The sequence below is a fragment of the Silene latifolia genome, chromosome Y, assembly GCF_048544455.1.
Source record: "Silene latifolia isolate original U9 population chromosome Y, ASM4854445v1, whole genome shotgun sequence".
In the NCBI taxonomy this organism is placed as follows: Eukaryota; Viridiplantae; Streptophyta; class Magnoliopsida; order Caryophyllales; family Caryophyllaceae; genus Silene; species Silene latifolia.
The window spans coordinates 176,946,392-176,966,391 of NC_133538.1; the positions used below are offsets into that span (position 1 = coordinate 176,946,392).

A 20,000-nucleotide genomic window follows, 5' to 3' on the forward strand; every position below is an offset into this window, starting at 1 on the left:
AGCCTAAGAACGTTCCTGCAGAAACTCCAAAGTGGCATTTGGCAGGGTTGAGCTTCATGTTGTACTTCTCCAGAATTTGAAATGCTATTTCCAAGTACTTCACATGGCCTTGTGCATCCTTGGATTTTACCACCATGTCATCTATATAGACTTCCATGATGTCCCCAATCTGCTCCTTAAATATCATGTTGACCAGGCGCTGGTACGTTGCCCCTGTATTCTTTAGACCGAATGGCATGGCAGTGTAACAATATATGCCCCGGTCAGTAATGAATGCATTACTTTCCTGGTCAACAGGGTACATCTTTATCTGGTTAAATCCACTAGAAGCGTCCATGAACGTGAGCATCTCATGTCTTGTCGTCGCATCTACCATGGCATTAATATGTGGAAGAGGGAATGGATCCTTAGGGCAGACTTTGTTCAGGTCAGTGTAATCTACACAGACTCTCCATTTGCCATTCTTTTTCTACACGACCACTACGTTTGCCAGCCATTCAGGGTACATTACTTCCCTGATCATGCCCATATCTAGGAGTTTGTCTACTTCTTCATTGATAATGGTGTTTCTTTCTGGTGCAAACTTTCGTCTTTTCTGTTGTACAAGCTTGAAAGACGTGTCAATATTGAGTTTATGAGTGATAATATCAGCACTAATTCCAGTCATATCAAACTGAGACCAAGCAAAACAGGAAGATTTATTTTTAAGAAAGCTTACTAATTCAGGCCTGACTGAATCAGGAGCGTTAGAGCCAACTAGAACATACCTGTCAGGATACTCAGGGTTGAGGATTACCTGACCTATTTCCATCCTAGGTGGTGCTACATATGTACTCCTGACAGGGTACGGTAATTGTTATGCGAGGGACATACCAGCCTTGGACAGCTTTAGGGCCTCTGTGTAACATTCCTGGGCTGATTTATGCTCACGTTTGATGGTTTCCACTCCCCAATCTGTTTGTATCTTGATACATGGATGATAACTAGAGGGGCCAGTCTTGACATTGTGAATCCAGGGCCTACTCAGAATGACATTGTAGGAGAATAGACAGTCTAGAACTCCAAATCTTTCATAAGATGCAACGCCTTCAGCATAGGTAGGGAGATATATCTCTCCCAATGTATTCTTTGTCTCACCGCTAAACCCTACCAAGACACTGGATTTCTTGGTGATCTGATCCTGGCTGATCTTCATGGCTTTTAGTACGTATAGCATGACCAGGTTCACTGATCTGCCTCCATCTACTAAGATTCTCCTTACGTTAGTAGTTCCAACTTGCATGGTGATCACCAAGCCATCATGATGTAGGTCAGGGATGCCCAGCAAATCACAGTCATTGAACGTGATAGGTGGTATATTGCCAGGTTTACAGGGTGATTTAGTTTGACGAGTCATGGCTATCTTTTTTGCTGCTGAACTAGCCTGGCCACATGTGAACCCCCGCAATAACGATAAGAAAAATACAATAATAAAATGCGGAATATTAGAAAATTTTTAAAACTTTTAAAGTTTAAAGCGCGGGTTCATGAAAACCTAAAACATAAATAAAGAATGCGAAAATAAAGTTAAGTTTATACAAACATAAAAGTTAAATGGGGAAATATATCCCACGAATAACAAGTCTAAAAGGTGAGTCTAAGCCTAACGATAGACAAAATCCACGGTCAAGGTACTCGCTAGCTCACACATGTCTTCACCCCATAAAAGTACCAATTAATACCTGTCATTCATGTAAACATGAACACCACAGTCAGTGGGGAGTAACTCAAGGGTCTCCCAGCCACAAATTGTTGAAATGAACATAACAAAGAACTCAATTAATCAAGTATTTAAAACAAGATGTAAATAACTTGAATCATAATAGACATGGGATCAATCATGTTAACACAATGAGAGAAACAAGATAGTATAGCAAATGAGCACGTCATGGCATATTTAAATGAGTAAAGTAAAGGAACGAACATAGATACGGTTAGTTAATCACAAGCACGAATTCCAATGAAAGATGACACATGCAACTGTCAAAATTATACAAGATTAATACTTCAATCATGTGAGACAGATAAACGAGTGATCAATCATCGCAATACATGTAGTTGAAAACCATAGCCATTTCTTTGAAAACCTCTCAGCAAACATTGCACTGGACGTGGCTACTAATGTCACATTCATACTTATGGCTTGCATCTCACCATAAGAACGTATGGGAACATCAATCCCGACGATCATATCACAACTAAAGGGCTTACAACTCACCTCTAGTATCCGATAGGACCAAGACTCTCGCAACCAAACCATGCAAGATGTAACTCTTAACAAATGTCAATAACTCTAACCAAGCAAGACCTTTACTACTCATTATATATAATTCCCCTGGTAGGACGACAATGCTAATCACAAAGTCTCAGTCTTAGTCTAAATCTGGCTAGACTCTCGGGACAGCACAATTTCCGATTCGACATGCAGCAGGACAGTCTGCATCCAAGACTCGAATAATAGATCGTAAATCGAGAACCCACAATCGGTATGACAGTCCGAAAGAGGCGGAAGATATTAGCTAAATCCACAATCGGCAGGACAGTCCGAAAGAGGCGTAAAGATAAGTCAAGCAAAAAGGTATAGCATAAAGGCATTATCATAAGAATACGACTCACTACAAATAATTATTTATAATAATTCTTTCATACTTGTAACATAATAATAAAAAATTCATTTCATAATTAAACATGCCGGTTAAATAAAATATAACAAGCGATAATGAATAATATACGTTATGTGAAAGTTTACGGAATAAAATATGACCAACTCAAGTGACTCATTTATGAGCCCAAATACACAAACTATATGCGGCCCATTAAATGGAACATGTTAAGCCCAACCTATGGATCATGTGAAATCCAACAAATGGAATACAACAAGTCCAATGAATGGACTATAATTAGCCCAACCATTAATATATAATGAATCCATCAAGTCAAACAAAGCAAGCCCAACAAACAAAACCAAATGAGCCCAACAAAATAAGTATGTAAAAGGACGATATTTAACTAGTTGCGTTATATAAGACACGAGACTGAATTTAAATAATTCAAATAAACCAACTAACGCCACAACAATCCATAAATACGACTCAAAGCCCCTTTCGACAACACCCAACACGGCTCAAGGGTGTCACTTGTAAACTGTTGATCTTTTCCTTTTAGTGAAACAATGCCATGTAAAATCCTATCGCCCTCCTCTAATCCGGTATCCCTCCTACTAATCACGCCCCCATTAGTTTGATTACCTTCCTTAATCATCCCACCAACATGAGCAGCATCAACCTCACCTCACCCCCTTCATCTCTCGACAAACCCCGTGTTGGACACTAAACAGAACTTCATTGTTAGGCAACAACAACTTAATAGCATTTCCATAGGGCAACATACTAGATTGAAACATTAAATAGGTAACAGCAACCATAACCGCTACAAAAATATACCGTCTTCTTGTTTCAATTTGACATGTATAAAGAAAGCTCAAAACAGTCCCGAAAGACCACAAAGTCGTTCCACATTTCGGTCCTAAAAATCACCCTTACACGGCTGAAAACAAAGCACAAAACAGTCTAATCGAATCAAAATTAACACGGAAATGAAGGCATGGTTGAGACGCAAACAAAGCACAATCAACACATGATTAACAACTACTAAACCACAGCCAATAACACTGGAAAATACCATATAAAACAGGGTACTTCTACCCGTTTTTGGAGATGAGAACCCACCCGATTGAGACATACCCATACTCGAAACTTCATAGAAGAAAACAGCCATGAAAACTTGCTTCAAACAATCATGCAAAAGTGAAGGGTAATATCCGTATAAAACCCTTTAATTATAGGATTATAACGCAAATTTTATATGCAATTTATTGTCATAAACGAAAAACAACAATGAAACGATAATGATTATGAATTAACCTTCGGTCCTAGTGCAAATTGGCAATGAGAGATCAAAGTAGATCTCCTCCTAAATGATACACCCAAGATCGTCTGAGAAATGCCCTTGTGCTAGAATGAATCCTCTAATTGCCTTGCAATATTGAGAGGATTATTTTTGTGAGTTTTCTTTAGATGAGAGATCTAGGTTTAGAGAGGAAAATGTTCTCCCAAAACCCTAAAATTTTTGTCAAAATGAATTAGGTTTCAAAAGAGAGAAAATCCTCTCTTTTGTCCTCACTTGGCCGGCCATGGGCTCTCTTGGGAAGTGGGCTTCCACTTCCTTTTAGTTTTAGCTCATGGTCTGGTTCGCAAATCGCTAAAATGTATATGACGCGGTTTTGTTATAAATCGTCATCGGTTATCGGTTATTAAAGCATCAACTAATAATACGGATTAGTTGAAATATTAATAAATGTCCGACAAAGACGATATTGTATAATTATATTCAATATACATTAATCAAATATAAATCGCTTATATTTAATTTACGAATTAATTGCTTAATTCGCCTTAGCCATTATTATTTAATCCGTATTAAATAAAATATCTCAACATCATATTTTGACTAATTATTAGTCAAATAACTCAGACTAACTAGTTAGTCAAATTTGGCATCTACATGACTGTATTTTCATACCGTCACATCTCTCAAACGTATCCTATAGGTGTGACTTTTAGGGACCAGTTGATCACCGCCATCTGTATGACAATAACGTCAAACTTATCTAGCAAGCCAACCGTTATTGATAAACGTGGACCAACTGATTATGATACAAAAGTATACCCTTTGATCCTTTTAGAGATTTATAAGTCCTTGCACTAACTGTAAAGGACACCAGCCCCAACAAGCTCCTACTTGTCCGTACAAGTGTATGTGCAATGACGTTATCCGCACTAACTGGAGGACACAGCTCCAACAAACTCCCACTTGTCCGTACAAGTGTATGTGCGATAACCGATTCTCATATTCATTTAAAATTTCTCCCACTCAATGTAAAACAATTTGCGATCCGGATCCGCAAAGGTCGTATTTTACAATCGATCTGTATCTAGAGTGGTTTCCCGACTAGAGAGTAACTTAACTGATAAAACGAATTCGTATTCGAGCATGGCCATGCATTTCGATTCTGACTCCTCGAGTGGCCCTGAGAAATATCGAGTACCTGATAAAGGCTGAATATTTCCTTCAACTCGAACTCCTTCCGATCTAAGCACAGCATGAAATGACCCAGAAACAATCTACTTGGCCCCCTGTTACGGATGACCGTGAGAAAGAAACCAAAGTCACCCAAAATCTGCCTTAGTCTCAAGAGACAATCGATAGTCAAAAGAATCGACTCTTAGGATCACCATGGAGGTCCTATCCACGACCGGACTCGAATGTTGTAAAACATTTAGGACTCCACGTTGATGTCACAATTGTGTCCTACGTGATAACCGTATAACACGCTTCGTGATTGGTCGGTCCAACTTTGTTGACTTATGGCTCGTTGAACCCACCATCAACCAACGTCACAAAATAATTACCTTGAGTTATCAGCTCACGTGGGCAATTAAGGACCAAGATTATAATGTTTGTTCAGTTCACTTTGTGGTGTTCAAAATTTGTCGTACAAATCCACATGAAAAACAAAATATATAAAATATCAAAACGATGATGTCGTATAGAGTACAAAAGAGGATGAATCTAATCCATAAAAGAGTACTACAACTTAGGAACACGTTTAATTCCCATGGAATTAACATGCCCTTCATGCTTATCTTGTCGTAATGGTTTAGTGAGAGGATCTGCTATGTTATCATCTCAGAGCAATCTTTTCTATCACTACTTCCTTTTGCTCCACGTAATCTCGGATTAGATGAGCTTTCCGTTGTACATGTCTAGACTTGTTACTAGACTTTGGCTCCTTAGCTTGGAAGATGGCACCTCTATTGTCGCAATAGATGGTGATCGGGTCATTCGAACTAGGCACTACGGATAGTCCTTGTAAGAATTGACGCATCCATATCGCTTCCTTTGCGCCTTCGACGCGGCATAGTACTCGGACTCGGTCGTAGAATCTGCTGTAACACTTTGTTTGGAACTCTTCCAGGTGATCGCAGCGCCATTAAGAGTAAAAACGAATCCAGATCGAGATTTAGAGCCATCCCGATCCGTTTGGAAGCTAGCATCTGCAGAACCGGTTCGCATAGCTTTTGATCGCCTCCATAAGTCAATGCCCAATCTTTAGTCCTCCGTAGGTACTTAAGAATGTTCTTGACAGCCATCCAATGTGATTCACCTGGATGCTGTTGGAATCGACTTGTCATACTCAATGCATATGCCACGTCCGGACGTGTGCATATCATGGCATACATGATTGATCCTATAGCCGAGGCATAAGGAATCCGTGTCATGCGCTCTTTCTCTTCCGGTGTCTCTGGTGCCTGAGACTTGCTCAAATGCACCCCTGGAGCCATAGGAAGAAACCCCTTCTTGGAGTTAGTCATGCTGAATCTCTCTAGGACTTTGTCTATGTAAGACTCCTGACTGAGAGATAACATCCGTCGTGATCTATCTCGATAGATACGGATGCCTAGAATTCTTTGTGCCTCTCCCGGATCTTTCATCCGGAAATGGTTTTTCAACTATACTTTCACCGGTTAAGAGAGGTATGTCATTCCCAATCGTGGAGTATGTCATCGACATACAATATCGTGAAGACAATCTTGCTCCCACTCGACTTGATATAAAGACATGGTTCCTCGACCGATCGAGTAAATCCATTTTCTTTAATCACTTGGTCGAAGCGATGATTCCAACTCCGAGATGCTTGCTTAAGTCCATAAATGGAACGCTTAAGCTTGCACACTTTCTTAGGATGTTCTGGATCGACGAAACCTTCGGGTTGTACCATGTACAACTCTTCCTCCAAAAACCGTTTAAGAAGGCGGTTTTTCACATCCATTTGCCAAATTTCATAGTCATGAAAAGCGGCAATCGCTAAGATAATCCGAATGGAACGCAACATGACTACGGGTGCAAAACTTTCATCGTAGTGCAAACCTGGCACTTGGGTGAAACCTTTAGCAACTAGTCGTGCTTTATAGATATCTTGTTGACCTTCCACAGAATGCTTTATCTTGTAAAGCCATTTGCATTGAAGGGGACGAACCTTAGCAGGTAAGTCAACAAGATCCCATACGTTGTTCTCATACATAGAGTCCATCTCGGATTGCATGGCCTCAAGCCATAGCTTTGAGTCGGAACTAGTCATGGCACCTTTATAGGTTGCGGGTTCACTACTCGTTAAGAGTAGAACGTCGTCTATGTCATGTTCCTCGACCATACCAATGTATCTGTCTGGAGGAATAGAGACTCTTCCCGACCTCCTAGGTTCCTCCGGAATATTCACCGCAGCCGGGATTGAAGGAATTGGTTCCTCCAATGGTTGCTCGGTATTTGGTTGGAATCTCCGATGTGTCGAAGGTTCTATCACTCTTTGCATTCTCGAGAAATTCCTTCTCTAAGAATGTCGCACCGCCGCAACAAAAAAAACACGTTGTTCGGTTGGCGAATAGAAGTAATGACCAAGTGTTCCTTTAGGATAACCTATAAAGTATGTCTTGACCGATCGCGGGCCGAGCTTATCCTCGTGTCTCCACTTGACATAAGCCTCGCAGCCCCAAACCCGTATAAAGGACAAGTTAGGGACCGTTCCTTCCATAGTTCATATGGAGTCTTGTCAACACTTTAGACGGACTTGGTTAAGTATTAGAGCGGTGACAAAAGAGCATAACCCCACAATGAGGCAACACGGTGTGACTCATCATGGATCGAACCATATCAAGTAGTGTTCGATTTCTCCGTTCGGACACTCCATTCAATTGAGGTGTTCCAGGTGGAGTTAACTGTAGGGCAATCCCACAGTCCTTTAGGTGTTGATCAAACTCGTGAGAAAGATACTCGCCACCACGATCTGAACGTAGTGTTTTAATCTTTCTACCTAATAGGTTCTGTACCCTATTCTGGTATTCTTTGAATTTCTCAAAGGATTCACTTTTGTGCTTCATTAAGTAGACATAGCCATATCTACTTAAATCGTCTGTGAAAGTGATGAAATACCTATAGCCTTCTCGTGCGGTGATTGACATAGGACCACATACATCCGTGTGTATGAGTCCTAATAGGTCAGAAGCGCGCATTCCAACACCTTTGAAGGAAATTCGAGTCATCTTACCGATGAGACATGATTCACACGTGCCAAATGATTGAAAATCAAAGGCCGAGATAGCTCCATTTTTGATGAGCTGTTTTACGCGTTTCTCATTAATGTGTCCCATACAGCGGTGCCATAGATACGTTTGATCTTTGTCACCAACCTTTAACTTTTTATTCATTACGTGTAATATTTCGGTGGTCCGATCTAAAACATAAATTCCGTTCATGGAGACCGCCTTGCCATAAATCATATCGTGTAATGAGAAAATGCAAGTATTATTCTCTATTACAAATGAAAATCCAAGTTTGTCAAGTGCGTAAACCGAAATAATGTTTTTGGAAAGACTGGGTACATAATAGCAATTATATAAAAATAACTCAAATCCGCTAGGAAGCTGGATCACATATGTTCCCCTTGAGACGGCGGCCACTCGTGCTCCATTCCCGACACGCAGGTCCACCTCACCCTTTACGAGGGGTTCGATGTTTCGGAGCCCCTGCACATGATTACACAGATGAGAACCACAACCAGTATCAAGTACCCAAGTTCCGTAACTTGCATGGTTAATCTCAATCATATGAATAAAAGAAGAAGAGGATGAAGACATACCAACAGGTTTAACGCGACCTGCCTTTAAGTCCTCATGATAAACAGGACATGTACGCCTCCAATGCCCGGTCTTGTGGCAATGATGGCATTCCATGTTTTCATTCTTGCTCTTTGTCGCGCCTGATGAGGTGCTCGACTCACCAGGCCCACTCTTACCTGAACCCGACTTCTTAAACTTCGGTTTGCCTACTGCTAGGCCTGGCTGAACTTTGCCCTTACCCTTGCCCTTGTTTGACACAACGAGAACATCCTGTTTCATGCTCCCACTGAACTTCATGTCCTTCTCGGTCTGTACGAGAAGGGAGTGCAGTTCATGGGGGCTTTTCTTCAAATCATTCATATAGTAATTCGCTCTAAAGAGCGCAAAACCATCGTGGAGTGAATGAAGCATGCGGTCAATCACGATGTTCTCGCTGATTTTACAATCAAGCGTCTCCAGTCTCTCGACATTCTCAATCATGCTGAGAATGTGTGGGCTAACCGGTTGGCCCTTCTGGAGTCTCGCATCAAAGAAGCGAATGGTATGCTCATAGGTCACGATTCTCGGTGCTTTCGAGAATTCCTTGGTGAGCGTGGTGAAAATCTTGTTTGCACCCTGGGCTATGAAGCGTTTCTGCAAATTGGATTCTATTGCAAAAATGAGTACGTTTTTAATCGCACCCGCTTCCATGACGAAGTCGCTATACGTGGAGACCTCGTTAACTCGAGCCGTGGGACCTGGGGCTGGTGGGAGGGGCTCAGTCAAATACTTGAGCTTCCCGTCAGCAGTGGCAGCATTCCGTAATGCCGCCTCCCATTCCGCGAAGTTTGATCCATCATTCTTCAGTCTAGTAGACTGATTCATCTGATTCATAAAGATCCGAAGCCAGGACTCACGGTCCAATGTGGCACTTGGCATTGGGTCATCGAGGATGCCAGCCATTAGGTTATTAGCAGTTTAAAAACGTGATCTACGCTGAAAAAGAAAGAAAAACAAAAACGAAATAAGCAACTCATCGAGGTGATTTAAGTCTATTTAAAATTCATTTTAGACTCATTGCACTTGCATAATTGATCTCCCTCAAGAATGACACAAGTGATCCCAAGACTCAATTTCCTTAAATTGATAAGCCAACTGTTTAGCTAATTTTTCCGTAAGAACTCTTGGTCGATAGATTTCCGTAAATCCTATCTATAGTCCACCATGATCACAGGATCGTACGAGTGACCATAGCGTTGAGATAAAATAGGTCAATCGGTTCCAACTTACCCGACGTAGAAGGGGTCATATTATGCCTACCGACGAAGAAGGGACTCATTGGAGTTTGACCTATAAAGACCGTTCTCAATTTTGGTTTATACGAGGAAGATCCCATCAACTAAGTTTAAATTCATTTTAAGTGAACGAATAACTAGCAACTGCGTGAATGAATTAATTTAGATGATGGCTTAAATCGTGTGACATATGAATGTCATAGAAAACTAACGCGTGACCTCTACATGAGTCAGTTTTCATGCAATTATTAGGTGGTTTGGTTTTTAGGCGGAATATGATGCAATCTATCGATACGATAAAATAAATAAATGAATGCAATACGTAAATAAAAATTCCTAGTGTGGCCTATCCTAGTAAAAAGAACATAATACAACTTTGGAATCCACCGTTGGACCCGAAAAGCTTGTCTTGATGTTCCATCTTTGTCCATGCAATGGAGTGAGCATCCGATCTCCTTCTTTAGTCTTCTCAAAATTACAATTAAAATTTACAAAATATAAACCTATTTACATTCTAAATAAAAACTGTAATTAAAAGAAATAAAAAAGGGAGATACGAGATCTCAAAATACAACCAAGACCGTGTTCCATCATTACGGTAACACGTTCTACTAAGGCCACACTAAGTTACAACCGATTGCAAAAATAAATAAATACGTAATAAAAGCATTCAAAACATTCAAAATAACGATAAATAAAATGCATCAACTAAATTAAATTTATTCGTGACATAATTCCGTAATTATGTTAAATTTATCCAAACCACCAAAGACAATTCCGTTACTTTAAATCGTTTTAAAGTAATTTAATTTTACGTGGGTGAACTGATTCACTATCAAGCGAGTGCATAAATCCGTATTATGCAATAATGGCCGGAAAAAAAAAACAAAGCACAATTTTTTTTTTTTTTCTTCACTGCTGGGCGTGAACAGTACCCACGAAATTTTATTTTTTTTTTCTTTTGCTGAAATGCCGAGAGCATCAAAAGGCTAAAAAAAATAAACGGCTCAAAATCGTGAGCAACAAAAGGTCAAAACAAAACGATTTGTTAAAACCCAATTGCAATTTAATCTAATCCGTATAGAATTGAAATTACAATTGAAACATCTTTAACATATTGCAATAATTATCGATTAAAATTACAATATGCAAAGAATAAAAAGATAACAAAAGATCGACAATGCAACCGTGTAAACTGGACACGGTTCCCAAAGAAAATCAGGCCGTGGCACATAAAAAAAAATGCCGAGACCTAAAGGCCACACGGTCTATCAAAATTTTATACAAAAATTATCGATTTGATAAAAACCAATTGTGATATCACCTAATCCGTATAGAAATGAATTTGCAATTGATAGATCTTTAACATATTACAATGAATATCGATTACAAAATAATATGCAAAGATCAAAATCGAAAACAAAAGGAAAACAAGGCACGGGAAATCATGGCAGCCGTGCCAAAAAAAAAATAAAACCGTGCAAAAAAAAAATTTAGCCGTGTGGTTTCTAGCAAAAAAAAAATTATCGATCCATTTCGTTTGATGAAAATCACATAGAAAAATTTACGTGGCCTCGCTCTGATACCACTTGAAGGGTAATATCCGTATAAAACCCTTTAATTATAGGATTATAACGCAAATTTTATATGCAATTTATTGTCATAAACGAAAAACAACAATGAAACGATAATGATTATGAATTAACCTTCGGTCCTAGTGCAAATTGGCAATGAGAGATCAAAGTAGATCTCCTCCTAAATGATGCACCCAAGATCGTCTGAGAAATGCCCTTGTGCTAGAATGAATCCTCTAATTGCCTTGCAATATTGAGAGGATTGTTTTTGTGAGTTTTCTTTAGATGAGAGATCTAGGTTTAGAGAGGAAAATGTTCTCCCAAAACCCTAAAATTTTTGTCAAAATGAATTAGGTTTCAAAAGAGAGAAAATCCTCTCTTTTGTCCTCACTTGGCCGGCCATGGGCTCTCTTGGGAAGTGGGCTTCCACTTCCTTTTAGTTTTAGCTCATGGTCTGGTTCGCAAATCGCTAAAATGTATATGACGCGGTTTTGTTATAAATCGTCATCGGTTATCGGTTATTAAAGCATCAACTAATAATACGGATTAGTTGAAATATTAATACATGTCCGACAAAGACGATATTGTATAATTATATTCAATATACATTAATCAAATATAAATCGCTTATATTTAATTTACGAATTAATTGCTTAATTCGCCTTAGCCATTATTATTTAATCCGTATTAAATAAAATATCTCAACATCACATTTTGACTAATTATTAGTCAAATAACTCAGACTAACTAGTTAGTCAAATTTGGCATCTACATGACTGTATTTTCATACCGTCACATCTCTCAAACGTATCCTATAGGTGTGACTTTTAGGGACCAGTTGATCACCGCCATCTGTATGACAATAACGTCAAACTTATCTAGCAAGCCAACCGTTATTGATAAACGTGGACCAACTGATTATGATACAAAAGTATACCCTTTGATCCTTTTAGAGATTTATAAGTCCTTGCACTAACTGTAAAGGACACCAGCCCCAAAACAGTCCAATCGAATCAAAATTAAGACGGAAATGAAGGCATGGTTGAGACGCAAACAAAGCACAATCAACACATGATTAACAACTACTAAACCACAGCCAATAACACTGGAAAATACCATATAAAACAGGGTACTTCTACCCGTTTTTGGAGATGAGAACCCACCCGATTGAGACATACCCATACTCGAAACTTCATAGAAGAAAACAGCCATGAAAACTTGCTTCAAACAATCATGCAAAAGACTAATAAATCCCAACATTCAACCACACATATGAGGGAAGTATAAATGACCAAACTTTAAGACAAATAAAAGTATAAACCGAGTTAAAGGGACGAAATTTTGACACTTTGTCGAGTAACCTATCACCGTTACCTCGGAAATGCTTTAATCTTCAAGCAAACTGTCCACAAAGCACGGGTCTTCCTCCGGGTCTTCGAAACCTTCATCAAGGAGCAAGAAAACGGAAGATTTAAGGCAAAAATTGAAACTTTTATAAGACGGCGAATTTCGAAACCACCACAAAAACGAGACTTTCTTATCTAGAAAGTGGAAGGGCGGAAAGAGGAAGCCAATGGCGCAAAAATCAAAGGAAAAGGTTGAGAAACGGAGGAGAAATCGGAGCTTGAATGTGCGAGAAAATGGAGTTTATACTCACTGGTTGTTTTGTTATTGTTTGCTGCTGATACACCGAAAAAGAAAGGGGATAAGGGGCTTGGATTGGTCCGTCCCATTTTTGTGTGAGTGTGAGAGAGATTATTATATTAGTTAGGTGTAGAAAGTAGGTGAGTGTGTGTATGCATTGTCGGTATGGGATAAGTCGGGATTAGACTAGGTTCACATGTGAAAATGTGACGGTCTTTTGCTAGACGGAATTATGTCTATAACTTAAGATGGAAACTATTATTATTATTTTCACTATTATTACTATCCGACTAAAATACATATTTTTATATAAATTAAGCTTTAAAATATTACTTTTATAAAAATCATGTTTAAAATAAATTAATTAAATTAAATAATTTAAAAATATAAAATAAAGTAACTGAACGGTTAAATAAATTATAAATGTCAAAAATGTGAATTTCGCGGGAGTTACAATCACCCCACCTTTTAAAAAGTTTCGTCCTCGAAAATTGAAAGTAGAAAATAAAAGGTTATAAAGATAAAGCTATTGACTCAAGATAGGTTGGTCAGGATGCAGATCATTTCTGAAAACAAATGTTTCTTATGTGGGTTGCAGGAGGAGAATCTAAACCATCTTTTCCTTGACTGCCTATTCAGCAGGAAATGTAGTGGCCTGGTTTCTTAATGGTGTTGCCTAATATTCCCCTTGCAGCACCTCATCAGTTGGTGGATTGAGTTAAGGCAAGCATCTGCTTGTAAAAAGAAAGTTACTGCTATGATTCTTGCTAGTCTGATATACCATATATGGCATAGCAGGAATTGCAGCAGAATTGATGGTTATGTCTTAAGACCTCAGGTTGTTGCAGCTCGGGTGAAGAATGATGTTCAAAGTCGTTTAGCACAATGTAATATTCGTAGTAAAAATGCTTCTGTCTTAGAATGGGTGGATTATATTCGTTGTAATTGAGTCTGATTCATGAAAGACTCGAAAAATGGCTTATATGGGACTATTGATTTGATTTAATGAGAACTTACATTTTCCCAAAAAAAAAGATAAAGCTGGATTTTTGACATCGGTAACCAAAATAGTAAAAGGTTACTTGTTGCAAGAATTAAAATTAAAATTCCTTCCAAATTTTCAAATAGAATTTTCCAACAGTACCAGATTCTCATCAAAGGAACGAAAATGTTCTCGTTGCGCATTCAAGAACATCACACTCCAAATCAAAGACAAGGTCAAATATCAAATCATTTGTAGAAGTCCGAAATCAAAATACTTTCAAAAATATTTATGAATAGTTTTCAAAGGTATAAGTCTCTTTCATGGAACGAAATTGCTCTTGTCGTGCACACAAGAGCGCTAACTTTCCAAGTCAAAGACAAGTTTAAAACAAAAACCATTCGTCGATAAGCGTAGAGCATGTTATTAGATGCCTTTAATAATGAGTCCTAACATCCCATCAACGTTCAAACCAAATGAAAATGGTAATCCACTCAAATTTTCTTTTGCAAAAGCCAAAATAAAAATAAAAGTTTCATTTTTGAACTCATAAAGGAGTCAAGTTCTTGAAAATATAACATCAAACTTTAACAAAGAAATCATAAATAGATCAAAGTTAGTTAGAAATTGGGCAAAATTAAAAGTAACTCGGGTTTAGCAATCAAAAATCATGATAAAGGAGTCTATACTCAAAGAACAAAAAAGGAACTAAATCAAATTTTTATTTTTAAACCTTTAAAATAGGTAAAGTTTTATAAAGTAACATAAATTTTTAACAACAAATTAGGAATGGTAGCTTCAAATGTTTAGAAATTTTATGAATTGAAAAGTAATAACTTCGATATCATAAATACAAAGTACGCTAAGAGAATCCAAACTTAACCAACAAAAGAGCTATGATGAACTTCCTAGGGGTAAGAGTTGGAGTAAGGTTAACAAGGATGTCAAAGATAGAGTTTTATAAGCCTCTAAACTAGAATTCAAAGGGGAAGCACACCAAAAGAATAGGAGATGCATGAACGATATAGCTTATGGTCAAGGAGAAAGGGAAATGAGACAACAAGAAAACGCCAGATACTCATATCTCAAACACAACATCATCCTAAACGGTTCCGAAAACTTCTTAATAAAATCAATCTCATAACCACATTACCTCCAAGGATTCCTCAAGATAACTTACGCCACTCTACCTCTAAGCTACTCCATGAAACAAAGTACTTCACTACACTCATGATTAAACAACTACCAATCATTAAACATCCACAACGACCTCCACCAACCAAGATCAAAGCTACTAACAAAGTTATACTCATACCCAACAAACGTCTGATGTATCACTTTTATATATACTTTTATAACTCCTTTCAAACCATTTTATGTACCGTTTTTGTGCCTTTATACCGTTTATATGTCCTTTTGTAGTGAATTGTCGATACTACCACTATTTTATGTTTTAATGCAGACATGACGCATTACGAGGATAATCAAGCTAAGATGAGTGTAGTGGAGATGGCATAGTGGAATACATGGAGCATGGCACAAGGAACGAGGTAGCTTGAAGGCTAGAAGTGAAGAAACGAAGAAATCAGCCTGTGAAGCTGGTTCCTCGATCGAGTCCCCTGAGGCTCGATCGAGTAATCGTCCTCAATCGAGTCCACCCAGGCTCGATCGAGGAACCTCTCTGGCAGTCTTATTTCCGGATTTTCCTAAAACACTTATTTGTATTATAAATTCAAAGCTCATACGTTACTATGAGGTTACGCTTTATTTTTGCTTAGAACGGCTAAAAACTCTCTAGCTTTAATCTTTCCTTGTTGCTAGGCTATTAATCTTTCTTCAACAATTATTCATTCAAGTTTATGTTCTTTAGTAATTGTTCTTATTTCACATTCTCAATTATATCTTCAATTATCATTGTTGTTATTGTTACATTAGTTATGAGTAGCTAAATCCCTCATCTAGGATGAAGGGGATCTAGGTTAATTATGAAGGGAAAAATTGATTAATTTCTAGAGAAATCATATAAGTTATCATTTGATTATTGTTCTTCTTCTAATTAATTAACTTAGGCCTGAGTTGTTAATTAGTGTAGCGAATTAATGCTTTCACCAACAGGGTTAGAATTAATATAGATTGCGATAATCAAATAGATTGTGTCTAATTATAGCGATAGCATGTTAGAATCGATCTAAAGGACATAAATAGAATTAACCAATCTTATGACCTTAGATAACTTGATTGATCTAGCAATCGATTAAGAGACCCCGTATAATTGACCTAGTGAACCGGAAATCCTAGACTTTTAATATTACTGTTATAAACCCATTTAATTACTCGTTATTAGTTGATAGATAACAAACAAATCAAAACCCCCAAGAAAACGGTTACCTTCAGACGATATAAATATTTACAGACTGACTATTACCGCCTCCCTGTGGATTCGATACCTGTCTTACCACTAGCTATTCTTGTTAGTATTGAGATAGTTTTATTTTGACTTTGGTGATACGACTTTATCCATATCAAATTTGGCGCCGTTGCCGGAGAGGCAACAATTGTTTAGTTTGGTTTTGTTTATTTTGTCTTTTTGTCTCAGGGAACCTAGTTCCTTGAGACCGTTCTCACACTTTTCTTCTTAGTTCCATGTATGCCCAGGTCGAATAGGTCCAAGATTATTCCTTTTGATCCTGAACCAAAAAAGATTTTTCGTTGCAGATGGAAATTTCAGCAAGAAGTGGGTCAAGTAGAAGACTTGAGTATACTTGACGTCGAGACGACAAGCTCAAACAAGTCGGCCGATCAGTCCTACAAAGAGGACGAAATTCCCGAAACTGAAATTCTAGTTGAAACTCCTACTCCTGAGACTACCATCATGCCTACTCTAGCCAATCACTCCAAGCCAACCTTAGCTTCTATCCCACAAGGATTCAAGCTGCCCACTACTGACAATGGAACCTTTGAAATTCGCCAATCTTACATCAATTTGGTGGAGTAAAAATTATTTGGAGGGGCAGCTGCTGAGGATCCTGCGACACATATGGAGAAATTTGTCACTTATTGTTGTTCTATTCCTTTAACAGCTGGAGTGACACAAGATCAGATAAAGCAGGTGCTTTTTTCTTTCTCTCTGAAGGATGGAGCTGCAGAGTCGTTGAGAGATTTGTATATGGAGGGTGAAGGAATTACCGACTGGAATACTTTGGCTCTTGCTTTCTACAAGAGGTACTTCCCACCTCAGAAGACTAACGCACTTCGAAGTCAAATTACTAGTTTCAAGCAAGGAGCTACTGAAGATTTGAATGAAGCTTGGATTCGCTTTAAACATTTAGTTCGATCAGTTCCCCATCATGGTTTCCCAAAGTGGTTTCTTTGCAACCAGTTTTATAACGGGTTGTATGATGATCATCGTGCCCTTTTGGATTCTTCAGCTAATGGGAGGTTTCAGGACAACACCAATGATGCTACCGCGTGGAAGTTAATTGATCAGATTCCCACCCATGCTGCCAAGTATGGAAATCCTAGGGGAAGCACGCGAGGAACCGGTGTTGATAGTGCTCTTGCGGCACAGTTAGAGGCTATTTCTGCCCGAATTGCTCAGATAAAGACTACCTAATCATTGGGTAATAAGGAGAGATTTCATACTATGAGTCAACAAGTAGAGGAGTCTTGTGCTAGATGTGGTTTAGACGGTCACAATGCAGCTGAGTGTTTGAGCACATTGGAGCAGGTTAATGCCTTTCAGTCTTACGGACAAGGTGCACATGGTACACCCTTCTCCAATTTTTACAATGAAAGAACGAAGGAGCATCCATTCCTTCAATGGTCTAGTCAGAATATGCAAAACCCGCAGCAGCTACAACCATAGAAGAATACTTATGCCCCTCAAAACAATCGTGGTAATCAATCACAAGGGGGATATCAAAGGCAAAATCAAGGAGGTCAGCAGTTTAACAATAAATATCAACAACCTCCTCAACAAACTCCTCAACAAGCTCCAAGCAATGAGATGGTAAAGTTGCGTAATCTATTGCAACAAACTTTGTCAATGCAGCAGAAGCAGACGGCTCAAATTTCTGAGCTTATTGCCCACAATAAGATGCTAGATAACCAGGTGGCTCAGATGGCACTTCAAAATCCATCAAAACAGGCCGGGGGTCTTCCTCCTCAAGGTAAACAAGCTCACGAGCAAGGTAATGTTATTCAACTGAGGAGCGGTACCACATATGCAAATCCCGACCTGCAAAGCCATGATAATGACGTGCCCACTGATGATAATGAGATACCCTATATGCATCCTAAAGGATTGGGCAATTTAGAGCCTAGTGATGATGAGAAAGAACCTGACGAAGTTGAAACACGAGCTGAAGACAAAAGTAAAAAGAAAGAAAAAGACGAACCCGCTGAGGTTCCTCGATCGAGTCAGCCCAGGCTCGATCGAGGAACCAGTGTGCTCGATCGAGTGACACCAAGGCTCGATCGAGGCGCCTCTTTGGCAGATGACGGTGTTTCAAAACTTCATTCTAAGGTCAAGCAAGCCGAGCCCATTACTATTGTACTACCTTTTCCTCATCGGCAACAAAAATCTAAGCTTGACAAGCAGTTTGGTAAGTTTATGGAGCTCGTGAAGAATTTACAGGTAAGTGTTCCTTTCACTGAATTAATTACTCAAGTGTCGGCTTATGCAAAGTTTATGAAGGAGATTTTGACAAGGAAGAGATCCTTTGATGCGGTGGAAACTATTGCTTACACTCAGAAATGCAGTGCCATGTTGCCAATCAATTCACCACCTAAATTAAAGGACCCAAGAAGTTTTTCTATCCCTTGTCATATTGGTCATCTTGCTATTAATAAAGCTCTTTGTGATTTAGGAGCTAGCGTTAGCGTCATGCCTTATTCTATTTGCAAGAAATTAAATATGGGTCAGTTGACGGTTACTAATATGACTTTGCAGATGGCTGATAGATCTGTTAAACACCCACTAGGGGTGTTGGAGGATGTTCCCGTTCAGATTGGCAAATTTTTCATCCTCGTAGATTTCGTTATCTTCGACATGGCTGAGGACAACCAAATCCCTATCATTTTGGGTAGACCGTTCCTTCACAAGGCGGGGGCGGTTATAGATGTTAGGCAAGGGAGATTGACACTAGTTGTGGGGGTTGATACCATTGTTTTTAACTTATAAAAAGCATTAAAACATCCTATGATAGAAGAAACTTGTCATAGTATAGATGTTGTTTATTTTACTATTGATGAGGGTCTTCCTTTGTGTTTGGACAGGGATCCTCTGGAGATTGCCGTGGTTTCGGATTCAGCTGATCAGACGGGTTCATGGAGTCCAGAAGTTCATGAGATTGAGAGGTTTCTAACTGGAGAGGAATACCCCCATCAAAGGGTATATAGTTTGGGTATCCCACCTAAGGTAACTGAGGTAAAGAAACCTGAACTAAATCCCCTTCCCTCTCATCTTAAGTATGAGTTTCTTGATGACTGTGAAATGAACCCCGTGATTGTCAATGCTAGCCTAACTGAAGGTCAACTATCTGCTTTGTTGACTGTTTTGAGAACCCATAAAAATGTTGGAGCTTGTGTCCTCCACAGTTAGTGTGATAACATATATAAATCTCTTATAGGTTCACAAGGGTATACTTAGTATTTTATCAGTTGATTAACGTTTACTTAATAACGGTTGGCATGCTAGAATTTTGACGTTATTATCATACAGATGGCGGTGATCAACTGGTCCCTAAAAGTC

The 20,000-nt window shown here is 38.8% G+C and overlaps 1 protein-coding gene across 1 annotated transcript; it reads right to left on the bottom strand.

Moving 5' to 3' along the window:
• Window positions 1–469: 469 nt before the first annotated feature.
• Window positions 470–1,396, bottom strand: LOC141629502 (uncharacterized). Its single transcript, XM_074442492.1, has 3 exons — window positions 874–1,396; window positions 768–822; window positions 470–653 (listed from the first exon to the last, which is right to left on the bottom strand). The coding sequence occupies exons 1-3, from the start codon at window positions 1,394–1,396 to the stop codon at window positions 470–472; spliced, it is 762 nt and encodes a 253-aa protein (XP_074298593.1).
• Window positions 1,397–20,000: the final 18,604 nt, after the last annotated feature.

Bases quoted from the DNA above. Each gene is read 5' to 3' on its own strand.
- LOC141629502 (XM_074442492.1), bottom strand. From the start codon at position 1,396: ATGACTCGTCAAACTAAATCACCCTGTAAACCTGGCAATATACCACCT. The intron at 823-873 runs GTATGTCCCTCG...GTACATATGTAG, and splicing joins CCTAAAGCTGTCCAAGGCTG to CACCACCTAGGATGGAAATA. The intron at 654-767 runs GTATGTTCTAGT...GACTGGAATTAG, and splicing joins AACCCTGAGTATCCTGACAG to TGCTGATATTATCACTCATA.